The sequence below is a fragment of the Sinocyclocheilus rhinocerous genome, unplaced genomic scaffold (assembly GCF_001515625.1).
Source record: "Sinocyclocheilus rhinocerous isolate Xijiao unplaced genomic scaffold, SAMN03320098_v1.1 scaffold339, whole genome shotgun sequence".
Lineage (NCBI taxonomy): Eukaryota > Metazoa > Chordata > Actinopteri > Cypriniformes > Cyprinidae > Sinocyclocheilus > Sinocyclocheilus rhinocerous.
The window spans coordinates 74,043-88,947 of NW_015666163.1; the positions used below are offsets into that span (position 1 = coordinate 74,043).

A 14,905-nucleotide genomic window follows, 5' to 3' on the forward strand; every position below is an offset into this window, starting at 1 on the left:
GTAGGCTAGAATCTGTGATTGCAAAGTACAGTAAATATCCACACCGGTGCGCTAACTGACTGCCACACATACTCTTCAGAACATTAGATTCATCCGCTCTGGAGCTGCGCCCATTCACAACCCACGCAAACTAGATAATTCCGCACACAGCTGCAATTCCAGGTTTTCAAACAGCGATGGCGACAAAAAGGCAAAACTTACAGACTGCAGCTTTAATTATTTGAAAACTTATTTTGCTCTGATTGCTTTAATCAAGTTGTCATTAAAGTAGAGTGTCTTCTAAAGCCTGTTATCTGACTTCAGGAAGTGGCAGCAGCAGTCCCAGCTCTACTCGCAATCTGTGGGTGAGCGGCCTGTCGTCCAACACCAAAGCAGCTGATCTCAAGAACCTCTTTGGCAAATATGGAAAGGTGAAGGCTCTTTGTATGTGACAAATAGGCACAAGCTTATAATTAACATGTTTGTGATTAGGGATTGTGATGTTGACTGCATTTTCAAAATGTTTTTTTTTTTAAATATAAATATTGTTTCAAAATAGGTTTTTAGTGCCAAAGTGGTCACCAATGCTCGTAGCCCAGGAGCCAAGTGTTATGGATTAGTTACCATGTCATCCAGCGCAGAAGTGGCCAGGTGCATCTCTCATTTGGACCGCACAGAACTCCATGGACAACAGATATCTGTGGACAAGGTTAGAACTTTACCACTGTGCTATAAGAGTGGGATATTCAAATTATTTAAGCGCTTTTTATGCTACAGAATCAACACTGTGTGCTTTTGTGGGGGGAAAAACATTTTTACCATCCTTTGTGGGGGGAGAAACATACTCATTTGTATCGTGAAAAGCGCTGTACAAAAAATAAATAAACTTTAAAAAGTACTTGAAACTTGAACTCGGTCTCGTGGTAACATCTTCATAGGTGAAAACTGACCCGTTCAAAAAGGACTTCTCAAAGAAAGAGGGAGAAGAGAAGACAAGTTCCATTAAAATTTCTGGAGAAAAGCGCACTCCAATTGGAGCAAAAACCTCCAGCAAGTAAGAGTTCGTCCAGTTTGAATCTCTTTCAATTATTTTAAAGAGGAGGAGTGTCAGTTGCATTGGTTATTCCTTCCTTTGTGTTCAATAGGACACCAGTTTCATCTAAGAAGGAGGAGAAGAAATCAGACAAACCGTCTGAGAAGGACAGCAAAGACATCAAAAAACAGGACTCCAAAACCAACAAATCTGAATCTTCCAGTTCAGGAGCTGACGCAGCAAAGAAAGATGACAAGAAACATGGACGTATGTTACGGTTTGATTGTATTCACCTACTGAGGAAGTTTAAAAAATGTGCAACTTTATAGTTATGCTTTTAATGTCTTCCAATCCACAGTAAAGAGTCCAGGCAATATGATGGTGAACGACAAAGCTAAAGGAGAGCAAAACTTCAATAAATCTCGTCCCCCTTTCAGAAGGGGCGGGAGGTTTGAGAAGGTACTACAGACATCCTCAGTATGCACTGTATTTTCATGTAAAGAGGTTTTTATGAAGGCCAAGTTAACTGATTGTCTTATTTCTTTACAGCCTGGTCCACCCAACCTGATGAACAGACGCCCCAGAGGATTCATTCCACCTGAGGAGGTTGGTTAACTCTTTTCTGAGAAGACATAAACAGTTAACTTTGAAAACACGATCTGAATTAGTAAGACCATATACAATCTCTTTAGTATTTTGTTTGACTTGTTTTTTTGTAACATACTTGCAGATGGACAAAGGCCGTCCCATGCTTAACAAAGGTGGCAACAAAGATATCCTTCCGTTTGAGAAGTTGAAGGAACAGAGGATGCGTGAGCGCATGGTCAGGATGGAACACGTTCGCAGGGCTATGGAACTGCGCAGGTAGACATACATTCCTTTTCATTTGCAAATAAATCGGCAAAGTGCTTAAGTTGCATTTTGTAATGCTGTTTTGTTGTGATGTCCAGACGGCGTGAGGTAGCAGAAAGAGAGCGCCGGGAGAGGGAACGCATCCGTATTATGCGTGAGCGTGAGGAGAGGGAGAACCTGATGAGAGAGCGGCAAAGGCTGGAGGTGGAAAGGCAGAAACTCGAACGCGAGCGCATGGAGAGAGAAAGACTGGAACGGGAGCGGATCCGTATAGAGCAGGTACAGCCACGATACACCTGCCTGTGGAAACTCGAAGCTGGGATTTTGTCTTTACATTGATGTGCTGAAAATTTGTGTGTGCAGGAGCGACGCAAGGAAGCGGAGCGTTTGGCTCGTGAACGCGAGGAGCTGAGACGGCAACAGGAGCAGTTGCGTTACGAGCAGGAGAAACGAAACAACTTAAAGAGGGGACGTGACGTTGACCAAAGGTGTGTGAACAATACTGTTATTCATTTTTAGGGTCTAGTGGTCTCTAAGGTTCAAAATGGTCAATGCTGTTGTTTTGTTTTGTTTTTTTTCCCTCTGCCTGTGCAGGAGGGAAGACCCGTACTGGAATAGTGGTAAAAAGATGCAGACTGCGCCAGAGGGGCGGATCAGTCAAGGCGGAGATTACAACAATCGACAACAGAACCGCTTTAATGATTTCAACCCTAGGGACCGGAACCGATACCAACAGACATCAGCTGTGCAGTCCAACAACTTTGATAGGTAGGCATTCATGAACAAGAATGCAATTCCCTAACACAATAGGACAGGAAGACTGATCCACAGCTGAAGATTTTTGCTTCTGTTGAATCTTTTTAGCAGACACTTTTAGTCAAACGAGAATGTGGGAGAACATAATACAAGTAGTGCTGACCTACCAAATTAGCACGCGTTCAAATGTGTGAATCAACAGCAAGTGATGAATTAGTTTTTTTGTTTTTGCAGACGCAACCGATTTGATGGTGAACCTGAATCAAAGAAGAATCGACCTGCTCCTCGCCGTGAAGGTTCTGGGTTTGAGCGCTATCCTAAAAACTTTGAAACTGTGCGGAGAGCAGAACCACCACCTCCACCTCGTGCAGAGCTGCGAGACAGTGATCGCCGAGAGGTCCGTGACCGTGATGAGCGCAGACAGGTGTCTATGCCTGATCGACCAGCTGGTGGCAGAGTGCCACCTCCCGCCATTGCCCACTCCCGTACCCCCAGAGACGGCAGCCACACTGGCTGGAAGACTGATGGGGGAATGAATTCGAAACAAGGAGATGTCAGGTATGGATGAGTTTCTGTATGTGCTTCCTCTCCTCTAGCAGGGTGTCCGGAGGTCCTTAAAAAGTCTTAAAATGTCTTAAATTCGGATTCGATGGGTCTTAAATATTTTTGGTCACATTACCGCTAAAATATCTTCAGTCTGATGGACCTAATGACTGTTTACAATCATTGGACAGACCGAAGATTTTTTTATTCCCCGCGGTAAGTTACTGCGTCATCAGAGAGAATTGCAGTAAGTTAGCAGAATACAAGGTCGCGCTGAGGCTCACTCTGTCTCTTTGTGAGAGACTTCAGAACAAATGAGCGTAACAGCACACATAAACTCGGAAGAAACACACTGAGGTAAAAATGAAAAATGTTTAGTTTATTCATAACATGATATAGTTAAGTAACACCATGACAAGTGAACTATTTTGCCTTAAAATTACATTGACTTAATGTGATTTAAAAAGCACCTGCCGTAGTTAATATTTTGGAATAATTTATTTATATAGCCTACTTTGGTTTTATTTAGTTTCACTGGTAAAGATCTTTTTTTCTTTACACCAAATTTAAAAACGAAAACAAATGCTGAATGCTGATTAAGTAACATCTTTGTTTGGAGTGTTGAATGTGTTTTGATTGTGTTGTTTGGATTGTGGAACGATGCAGTTGTTGCCTTTAAAATTACATGGTTACAGTTAATGTTTTCATTTAAGGCCAGTTTATAGTTTCAACCCAATTTAAAAACGAAAGTTAAATGCTTTTGTCAGTAGGCCTACCTATGTTTGTATTGAATATAGCCTACTTACTGCGCAGTTACTGCTGTTAATTTCAGATGGTTACAGTTGTTGTTTTCAATAGCCAAAACCCAGTTTAGCCTGTTAAATACCAAATAAACATCTTGTTTGTGTACTTTTATTCTTTCTTGTTTGTTGCTTGATAAAAATAAAGTATTCAGTATTTTATGTTTAATATATCAAAACATTATTTATGCATTTGTAACTGCAGGTTAAATGCATTCATGTACTGCATTAAACCGTGTGTAAATACATCTAAATGCCACTTCAGGTGCAGCTTATGTCTGAATTGCAAAGATGAATTTTGTTGATACTGATTTCATTTGCTTGGTAACAGCCCAAATGTCTTATTATTCTTATTCACAAATTAAATGTAAGAATTTGACTCAAAAGATAATGCACACTTAGGCCTATAGAAAAAAAAATGGCTTTATAAAGGCAAAAATGCCCATGAAAGGTGAAAATCAATTTAAACTTATTGGAAAAGATTCATTTCTATCTGACCACCACACAGAATATGAAGAATATCAAAAACTTTAGGAGTCAGCTGTCCACGAAAGTCCTTAAGATACCAGCATGATCACACACTCAATGAGTAGCTGTCCACGAAAGTCCTTAAGATACCAGCATGATAACACACTCAATCAGGTGAATGAATGATTCAGTGACTCACTCATTTAGTGTCTTACCACCACTTACTGGTAGTTAAGTTGAGAAGTGTTTTGAAAAGTATGCATTTTTCCCCTCAACATTTCTTATTTGTATATTCATAAATGCATTTAAAACATTAATCTCATAACATTATTTATTGCAGTTGTAATTATTGTTATTTGCAGTGTAAATTATTTAATCTGACTGGTAGCAGCCCTATAGTGTATATTGAATTTATTGATAATTTGATCTAAAAAGGTTAAAAATAGGCCTTTGTAAAGGTAAATAAAACTATGCAGATTTAAGTATGTAAAAGCTAATAGAACACTGATGAAAATATTGCTTCAGAATAAATAGTTTACTCCACCAAAAATCTCAGTGATGCAGTTATTTTGCAGGGATATTTTGTATGGAATATTGTCTGCTGACATGAAAAGTTCACTGTATATCGTAGTAATAAATATAATTTATTACAGCAATGATATTTTGTTTTCTTATACATGTATGGAATAAAATTTGTATTTCCATTACAGGTTTAGGTCTTAAATTTCATATAAGGTGGTATTAAAAAGGTCTTAAAAAGTCTTAAATTTAACTAAGACAAGGTCTGTAGAAACCCTGTCTAGGGTTGGGGAATCGAGGTTTGGTTCTTATTCATTACCTGTTCAAAACTTCAAGTGACTCTGTAATATTCGACATTGACGTTTCATTACATTAGCAGTTCATGAACATCTGTTTTCTTCCACCAATGTGGACAAGATCAGTACTATGACAGCAGTTAAATCTTTTTTTTTTTTTTTATTAAAAGGGTAGTTCACCCAAAAATGAAAATTGGCAACTACTCACCCTCAAGTTGTTCCGAACCTGTATAAAATTATTTCTTCTGCTGAACACAAAAAGATAATTTTGAAGAATGTTGGTAATCAAACAGTTGTTGGTCCCCATTGACTTTCATATTATTTTTTCTCCATACTATAGAAGTCAATGGGGACCAGGTATTTTAATTTTCAAAAAACGTTTGAATCAGTCTTGAACTCACCAGTTATTATTTTGAATTTATTCATTGAGCTAGTGAGTTTGACCAGTTTTTGGCATAAACCACTGGTCATTATTTTTTTGTGATGTCTTTAAATAAACCAAGAACTTTTGCCCGGTGTGTGTTTGACCAGTTTATTTCATTGTAGTGTCTAGAACACTACCAAAGACTAATATTTCAGGCTTGGCTTTCCTTGAGCTGCTGGTAATCAGTGATTGCTGCTGACTGTATTACAGAGCAGCGCGGATGCGTCCAGAGCGTCCAGGCAGAGAGGGTCCCGGACCTGCCATGAGAGGGGTGCCCACAGCTAGCCGTGGCAGAACCAGCTTCAACAGCCGAGACAGTGGCAGACCTGTGGTCATGGGGGAGCAGGTAAAGTACATAACATGCCCGTGACACTTTCTTTTTGTTGCAAGTTATACCATTTAACACCATATATTCTCCCCCTTATCACTGCAGCACTTTGGCAGTGGCAGACAGGTGGTGGTGGAGCGGCATGGACGCGATCAGGGCCCCAGGAAAGACTGGCACGGGGCAGCGGGCTCACAAAGCGGAGGATTCACAGATAACCACCGAATGGGGGACAGTCGACCCGGCATGATGGCACCACACTCCAGGTTTGTTTTGATCATGCATATACAGAATGCATTTGAGCTGCATAATTAATTGTTAAAAGATCACAATCCCGATTCAAACTCCCACGCAATCTTACGATTCAGCTATGTGTATTATGCCAGTTTCACATTGCAAGCATCAGCAGAGCATGAGCAGCGCAGTTTTGTCACTGCCCAGGTTAATGAATGAGTGGGTCGGCTGTCAGGCTTACGTTGTGAACTTGCATTCATTAAAGTGTGAAACATGCACTAAACCAAAGACTAGGGACTTTGGTTAAACCTTTGATGGTATGATCATCACATATGCAACATTCAATTCTGTGTTCGTACTGCCGTTGATCCAGAGAGTGCAGCTGCGGTGTAAATATAAAATATGATACCGCTTCACAAACAATCTTTCCATCCACACGTTATTGTTATTTCTGTGTACAAACATTTAAATAACCGAAGTAGTGGGATAAACGTGTATATAGTTTGGCTATAAACACTGATGTCTACGGTAGCGATCAAAATAGAGTAAATCACCTTTTGAAATTTTTACACTTGTATGTATTTTATCAATTATTTTGTTATGCCAGGAGGTGGTGACAAAGGACTGTTTAAAAAAAAACTAATTGAATCATTAATTCAAGAGATTTGTTCACAAATGCTCATCCAATAACAAAACAAGTCTTCATGAATAAGACATTGACTCCTTCATTCAAATTATTATTCGTAATTATTTTGTTCAAATTAATATTTGTTTTAAATTGACAATGTTCATTGCTTCAGTCTATCCCTCTACTAATTGGAATGTTTTGTTTAGTTGTCTAATATTTTTTTCTTCAGAATCATTATTTCAATTTATCAAGACTAGGGTTGCAAAATTCCGGGAATTTTCAAGATTGGAAATTTTCCATGGGAATTAATGGGAATAAACTGGAAATTTGCAAAATTGCAGGAACTAATTTAAAATAATAGTTTTCTGTTTTAATATACTTATATAATGTATTTCTGTGATGCAAAGCATGAACATTTGAACATCATTACTACAGTCTTCAGTGTCACATGATTCTTCAGAAATCATATATGCTTATTTATAATCAATTTTGGAAACAGTTGTGCTGTTTAATATATATATATATATTTTTTTTTATTACCAGTTAAAAAAAGAACAGCGTTTATTTAAAAAAGAAATGCTTTTTTAACAATACACTACCATTCAAAAGTTTGGGGTCAGTATCTTTTCTCTTTTTTTGAAATAAATTAATAATTTTATTCAACAAGAATGTGTTAAATTAATAAAGTAATAGTAAAAACATATATTGTTAGAAAAGATTTATATTTTGAATAAACACTGTTCGTAAGTTTTTATTCATTAACAAATCCTGAAAAAGCATCTCCGATTCCCCCCCAAAAAAATCAAAAAATGTAATTTTTAAAATTTGTATTAGTTTGCGTGCATGCGAGCCTATGATCAAACAAAATGTTTATATTTGTTTGTATATGATGCAGTTTTATAAATTTCCCCAAATTTCCAATTAATTCCCATAAATTCCTAAATTCCCCAGACGAAGTTCCCATGGAAATTTCCCGGAAAATTTCCACCCCTTTGCAGCCCTAATCAAGACTCCTGCAGTTCTAGCTTGCATATGTCAATCTGTTATGTGCCATTTTTGATTATACTAACCCTATCCACCTTATTTTTAACTTGAATGAGTACATTTTTGACTGTGCAAGGTTTCTGGTGTCAGCCGCCTCCAGTCATAGATACACTGCTTTGTAGCCCAAATAGTTTTATCATTTACTGCACCTTGTTAGTTTGCTAGTTATTTACTCGTGGTTAATGAATCGTGAGTCTCTCACATTTACAGGAAATCACATTTAGTCTTAAGTCTTTCCTTCACATGTTGACTTCTGCCTGTGTATTGATTTGGCTGATTGTGTCTTTCTGCAGTCATTCCTCTTCTGGTATGAACAGAATTGTGCAGATCACTAATGTTCCCATGGCCGGTGGCAGCGGAGGATTCAAGCCCTTCAAAGGAAGGTTCTAGTATCTGACTCCCTGCTGTGGAAAAATATAAATACTTTTTTTTTTTTGTTTTTTTGAACTTCTGATGTTTTTAATTGGCTGAACTTATAGCCATTAGATTATTGTAAAGATCCAATTTTGTTGTCTTTATAAAAGGCTTTACATGTAGGTTTTTGTTTCCTGAACTTCTCTGGTGACCTGTAAACCACATTTGTGAACATGTTCTCCTGACATTCTATAGGTGCAACTGTACAGCTTATTTCTCAACCAGTATTTGTTTAGATAACCTTTCAGATACTCTCATACGCTTTGGGCAGACTACTGCGTGTAGCAATGGACACACCTGTAATTCCTTTAACATTTCAACATGTGACTTTTTTTGATGATTCTACAAGTTATTAAATTGTGGATTATGACCATCTCTGTATAGTTTGCTTCTGTATCTGTAGCCGTATCTGCCCACAGTCTGTGGAAGAAAAGTTGAAGACTGAATGACAATCAGAAGAATCACACAGACTCACGAACCAGATTTCCTTTAATCAGACGTATTGTCCCTCGTCTAAGGCATTTGTTACAGAAAAGTTGTCCATCTACTTTTTGACACTGTTGGGCTACATAAATGTTTTTGGTCATTAATGAACCTTACACACAATAAAAGGTTGACCCTTATAATATCCTGATTTTTTTTTTCTTTTTTTTTTCTGTTTGCTAAGTTAATGTTTTGTGTAAATATACACGTATAAAGGATATAAAATAGAAATTGTAATGGGACTGCTTCTTAAAATGATTTAGAAGTACATGTTGTATTCAGCTGTTAAACATGCATCACAACTGCATTTCCATTATGGACTGACCCAGTAAAACTGACCAGACAAATGCACCAGGAGAAAACTTTCCAGTTCCCATCATTGGCAGAAAGCATGTGTGCCATGTGTAATGTGTGGCATTTCAATATCTTTTGAAATTAAGATAATTACCCTCCCTGGTCATTAGTTTGAATCACCCTCGGTAATGCCCTGTCAACATGGATCAACTCATTCATGAGCTCTCTCATCATTTGTTGCTTTCATTCCCATATAGCTTGATGGCACTAAGATATGAAAACATCAAATTATATTCATGAGACGTCTTGCAAACATTTCCTATCTGGAAGGGCAAGGAACATAACATCTAAATGGCAGCATTTAGAGTGAAACTGAACCATTAGAAAGTTCTTGATATTCAGTTCTATAAGCTCCAAAAGTACAAGCCTTATTGCACAAATGTTATTGAGTGTTATGAATCAGATTCAGCTGTAACCAGACAAACTAGTGATTCTAATTTTGTATAAAAAGAGGTATATTTCTCATCTAGTGCATTCAATGTAACAGTGCATAAAGAACTAAAATGGTCTAGGACCTATAATGGAGCTTCAATGGGTGCTGCACACCAATGGCCAACTAAGCAGACAAGGCCTTGGAACATTTACTGATATTATTTGAAGGTCAAAAATAGCATTAGCTAAATATATTAAACAGTTTCAAGCCATTTTCCATCTCTTTACTCTTTGAAATTGACTTTCTATTTTCTTCATGGAGATTGCACCCATCTCTATAAATTTGACATTTTAGTATGTATCCCACTAACATGTATATATTTGTGACAATTTAAACATCTGCAATTAACAAGATCACTTTAGAAGCAAATGGTTAAAGCTGAAGCACATTACAGAAGAAGAAAGTGATTAGCAATCAATACAAATGACAAGCTAATGCACAGTGGGTACATATTGTGTGTGCTGGAGAAGTCTGTTGCACATTGTCTTTAATCACTACTTTATCAGACATGCCACTGATCAAAAGCACCTTGGAATGTCCATATTTAACCTGACCTGCAAGTGTAACAGTTGAGAAAGTGTTTGAATCAGAACCTAAGTGTTAGCTTGTTTACAGAATGAAAAGTTTGTTCTCCCAAGTCTGATGAAGATGGATGACTTGCTTAATATCCCATTTCACCCCACAAACCCTTCAAGACATTTCTCTCACAACTCTATATTGACTAGCTTGTGCTTCCTACAGTATAACACCAGTTGCAGAGGTGAAATAAGCTTGATATTTATGAAAGTAAATCTATACCTAGTTTGTGTAGTGTGAAACCATACCATTATAGTGCATCTTCTAGGGAATGGTAAGAACAGGACAAATACAGACTAAAACACACTGTTGTGCACTTTCTGGCTGAACACTATAAGGATGCCAACTAATTAATCTCAGGTAACAACAATTTAACAAAATAGTTATGATTTCTCTTAAAAGCCCAATTAGGGGTTGAAAAGTTTAAAGGGCTGTTCATACCAAGGACGATAGTTTTTCTAAGCGTTCCTAATTTTATAGCGTATTTCACAAAGGAACGATATCGTTAGAATAATTTCACAGATTTTTTTTTTTTCAGATGATAAACAATGAAAACTTTTAAAAAGCTCGAGCGTTTAAAGCAGCAGACGACAGAACTGTAGCGCGCGGTTATAATAAACAGCGTGTTCATCAGTTGGTGTGGACGTTAATAGACCTTACGCCGTGTCTACACCGGATGCGACAGTTGTTGTGGCTGTAAGTGATAGAATTACAGTCTTTACAATGGCAAGAACTGTACAAAGGTTCTAGATTGTTCGCGCCATTATTCGCCGTAATTTCGAGAGGTCAAGTCCTACTCGGAGCCGTTCACGTCCTTGGCTTGGACTCGGAATTATGCTTTTCTATGGCAACACACTACCAACGCCTAAATTAATCTGCCGCGGTCAGGTGGTACAGATCAAAGCTCTCAGAAAATGTCCAGTTAACAAGTGTAATTAAGATTTTTACGTGAATGCTTTAAAAATTAAACATGGCGCTACTATGACTAAGGTCTATATAGTTATCGTTCTTGGTGTGAACCAGTCAGAGCCGTTGAAAAAGAGTTGCGACAACCTTTGATCTAGCCGGCACGTGGTTCATGTAGCTACTGGCGCTAAGAACCTTTTTGAATGTGTTTAAGCGGGACAGATAGCAGCAGCGAATATATTTGCAGCAATTTTCGGTAAATATTAACGCTTAATGTTACATTGACTATATTTATAGTAGCCTTAATCAGTTTTTTTCTCTGTTTAATTTAGGAGGAAAGGGGGATTGCTTCCATAGCCTAGACTACATGATAGCATCTAACCATGAACATTAATTAACTAAAATGTCACAAAATGCAGTCTTTTAATCAAATTACCAGTGAATGTGCTTGGTACACACGGAAATGCATGGGGTTTAGCTCCAGTAATATTGTGTTTGGAACTTTCGCATTCCCCGCTTTCAATGGGAGTCTATGGGAGTGTTGCAAATGCAACTGTATTTTTCTGGTGCGAACTGGCCTTATCAAAGGGGACTATTTGAAATAAAACCCTATGTTTCACATTTTACACAGTTTGAATCTATATCCTTTACCAAGTAATCTAACACACATCAAACTGTTTGCAAGACACTCATGGATATGTTCCTTCTGTGAAGGCCTGTGCGGTTTTCTGTCTATGGTAAGGTCTACAGATTGTCTCAGTCTTGTCTCACCTATTTTTGTCAGTATAAAAGATACTGTAAATATTGTAAGGCTTTTTATATACAGAGAGTATTGGCCATGGAGGGACCAAATGTCAAATGAAGAGCTCCAGCCCACGACTAGCATAAACAGCATCTGCTGTGCTCCCATGTAACGTTAACCACTGGGCAAACTGATGACTACACCATCATGAGGCTCATCTACATGCAGGAGTTGTTCATTCTTGCATTGTTAGAGCAGAACAACGGGTAAAATAGCCAAACTTTAGCGCTTCCCTGAGCCTAAAGCTCAGTACAATGCTCAGTTCAAGGCATTTAGCTGGAATGTTTGGATAGAAAAGACCTTGTCTCTCAGGAGGCAGCACTGGAACAGAATGGGCTTGAGTAATCCTTTCCTACCTTACATCCATATAGTGTATATGAGTATGTACATGAAAGAGCGTGAAAATTATAGCTAGATCTAGCGATAGGCCAATATATCAGTCAGCTCGTTTATTCGGCCAGTGTTCAGCCATTTTCAGACTATCGCCCAATGGCGACAGTGTCGCTTGCCCCATTAACAGAAGTGCTAAATTTCCTCTTGTTATTTCTTTCAAGAATCGGCCAACCTGCTCTCCATATTTCAGTAGCAACATTGGCCCTTTGTAAAAACCGATATCATTCGCGGAAAACAAACCATTATGATCAAAGATGAGATTTCTTTACAAGAACCATTCGGTTTTGAGTAATGCCAAATTTCATGGTAATGATCCTACTCATATACTTCATTTTATAAAGCAAATATGAACCAGACATTTGGCTGAAAGGTAAAAGGGGTGGGGCGAAGCAAAAACTTGGCCATGTATTTTATATAATCTACTGGTTTTGATATTTTAAAGCTATTTAGATTAATGGTAGTGTCAGTTGTTCACTCATATTAACAGTTAATGTCCTATTTGCAAAAATTATTTTGTAGACGCATTTAAATAACAAATTGGATTTTATACTGCCTAATAAGGAAACCCTTTTTGAATGCATTTGTTTCATCAAGATTTCACTATCTAAAATGGAGGTCACTTCTCCTACAATATCAACAATTAAAAATTTGGCATCAAACTGCCAGGCAAAGAACTATGGTGGCCTACATCATGTCCTGAGACATCACCTTTGCCAAGCGACCTGTTGGCTTGCTACCTGTTCATGTGAACGGCCATTCATTAAAAGATCTCAGATATCCTTCAGTCAAATAAAAGAAAATGACCAATACAACAAATCTACATATGCATATGTACGGGTAACCTGGCATAAAATAGCTTATAAACAACAGCAATAACGGAAATTCACAAAAAAGAAAATGCTTTGTATAATGAAAAAAAGTGGTGCCATGTTGTTTTTTTTTTCCATTTGTTTTTGTTGATTTTTGGAGGGTTAAAGTCAGGCACAAGTGGCTTGAGAATGGCAAGTCCTCTCCGACTATCACACTTCATCTCTGTCGTCTATTCTTTCTCCACCTCAGGCTGGGAGATGCATTGCAGACCCACAGGAATTAAACTGCTGCCCGTTTCACACTCCACGTAGAGACCACTGCTGTTACAACAAGATGCATTTGTCTTTGTCCTTGGCTTCCTTCTTGGGTTTGCGTTCCACCGTTGAGGGCTGTTTTCCAGGGCTTGGAGAAGCCGTGGCTCCCCCCGCTGAGGCTCCAGCAGCTGCCACTCTATCCACCTGGTCGGCACCCACTGCTGGTTGTTGTCCCTGACAGGAGAGGAACAAATTACCTCTTATTTGAACTCTTTAAAGTAGGCATGAAATGAAATACATGTTATTGATCTTACTGTAAACAATTCACCCATGTGTATGTTTCAAAAAGCTTTTTACAATCAAAATGTCAGAATTTGATCTTCCTTTGAAATAACAAACTTTTGTCTGGTATGCCAAACTTTGCCAATCATTTAGTCCACTTAAACTCTGCCCCTTTGTTACAATCGACTGCAAGCTTGCAATTAGATCCGCCTTCATCCAATCAACAATTGATCTGTAGAACAATGCCCCTGTCCTTCAAATTTTTTTTTTTTCAAATAATCTTTCACTCAGATGTATGTTACTGTATGGAAGTAGAGATCTGTAATTTCATCGCAAATTTACATGTTCATGGTTTGCTAGGTCTTATTTGTCCTCTTAAGCAACTAATGCAACAGCCTTTCAGCTGCCCCCATCAAGTCTGGATCACCATGACATTAATGAGATGTTATGTCAGATTGAATGTGTAATATACGCCAATATTTTGTGGAAAATGGCATTCAATCTTAAGTATGTGTTTGTTTATTCTTGTGTGCAGTTTATTAACTCACCTGTGCCTGCGCAGCCGCTGCTGCTGCTGCCTGGGCCTGTTCCTGTTCCTGTTCCTGATAGTACTGTGACGCTCTGCGGTCCTCCTCCTCCTGCAGCTTCTTGGCCAGCTCTAGATCACTGATGCCTTCTGGGATCTGTTCCCAACCCAGGTCTGAGGCCTGCTGTTCCTGCTGCAGAGACAGCGCCATCAGGTAGTCCTACACATACACAGGGGGAAATTTAAATTGTCAACATCTGCTCAGTTCTTATGCTGTTGAGAATATGATATATATGATAAATTTCCCCATTAAACATAAACTAAGGCTACGTCCACACGAAGCCAGCGCTTTCCCTATCCAATCTTTTTTTCTCTCGTCTCAAGAAATATCTGCGTCTACACGAAACCACAAAACCGACACAAAACGATGTAGTATACATGCCAGACCAGTGTGTGGCGCTGTAATTCTGCCACAGAGACACTAAAAACGGGAGAAGAAGACTTGGACTATGCGCATAAACCTTGCGTGAGCGGTATACAAACGAACATGGAACAATACATTTATTAATCTGTGTCAATGTTAGTTAATAAAAAGACAATCATTCAGTGTTTGTTCATGTTTTTGTTGCTGTTACGTGACGTAGCGGTTTCTGACTAGGGGCGTGGGCTGATGACGTCATCGTTTCAGAAAATATACGGATTCGCTGTCCACACGAAAACGCAAGGGCGGCGTTTTCAGATTTATCCACTCTGGGACCCGGTTTAAAAAAA

At 38.4% G+C, this 14,905-nt stretch overlaps 2 protein-coding genes across 4 annotated transcripts in view; one reads left to right on the top strand and one right to left on the bottom strand.

Moving 5' to 3' along the window:
• Nucleotides 1-8,685, top strand: part of LOC107731800 (SAFB-like transcription modulator) — an 18,122-nt gene extending 9,437 nt beyond the window's left edge. For 2 of the 3 annotated variants that reach the window (XM_016542976.1, XM_016542978.1), the window contains exons 7-20: nucleotides 304-410; nucleotides 539-688; nucleotides 918-1,033; nucleotides 1,125-1,279; nucleotides 1,371-1,471; nucleotides 1,562-1,618; nucleotides 1,743-1,876; nucleotides 1,963-2,143; nucleotides 2,228-2,352; nucleotides 2,459-2,632; nucleotides 2,855-3,178; nucleotides 5,881-6,016; nucleotides 6,101-6,261; nucleotides 8,195-8,685. In XM_016542976.1, the coding sequence (XP_016398462.1) occupies nucleotides 304-410; nucleotides 539-688; nucleotides 918-1,033; nucleotides 1,125-1,279; nucleotides 1,371-1,471; nucleotides 1,562-1,618; nucleotides 1,743-1,876; nucleotides 1,963-2,143; nucleotides 2,228-2,352; nucleotides 2,459-2,632; nucleotides 2,855-3,178; nucleotides 5,881-6,016; nucleotides 6,101-6,261; nucleotides 8,195-8,291 (2,018 nt within the window). In that variant the 3' untranslated portion in view covers nucleotides 8,292-8,685. The remainder of the gene's footprint in view (nucleotides 1-303; nucleotides 411-538; nucleotides 689-917; nucleotides 1,034-1,124; nucleotides 1,280-1,370; nucleotides 1,472-1,561; nucleotides 1,619-1,742; nucleotides 1,877-1,962; nucleotides 2,144-2,227; nucleotides 2,353-2,458; nucleotides 2,633-2,854; nucleotides 3,179-5,880; nucleotides 6,017-6,100; nucleotides 6,262-8,194) is intronic. The other variant, XM_016542977.1, reaches the window with a different exon arrangement.
• A 4,549-nt stretch (nucleotides 8,686-13,234) lies between these two features.
• LOC107731797 (protein FAM63B-like) overlaps nucleotides 13,235-14,905 on the bottom strand; it is a 27,566-nt gene continuing 25,895 nt past the window's right edge. Inside the window, exons 7-8 of the mRNA XM_016542970.1 lie at nucleotides 14,157-14,354; nucleotides 13,235-13,560 (exon numbers count right to left, since the gene is read on the bottom strand). Coding sequence (XP_016398456.1) covers nucleotides 13,396-13,560; nucleotides 14,157-14,354 — 363 coding nt within the window. The 3' untranslated portion in view covers nucleotides 13,235-13,395. The remainder of the gene's footprint in view (nucleotides 13,561-14,156; nucleotides 14,355-14,905) is intronic.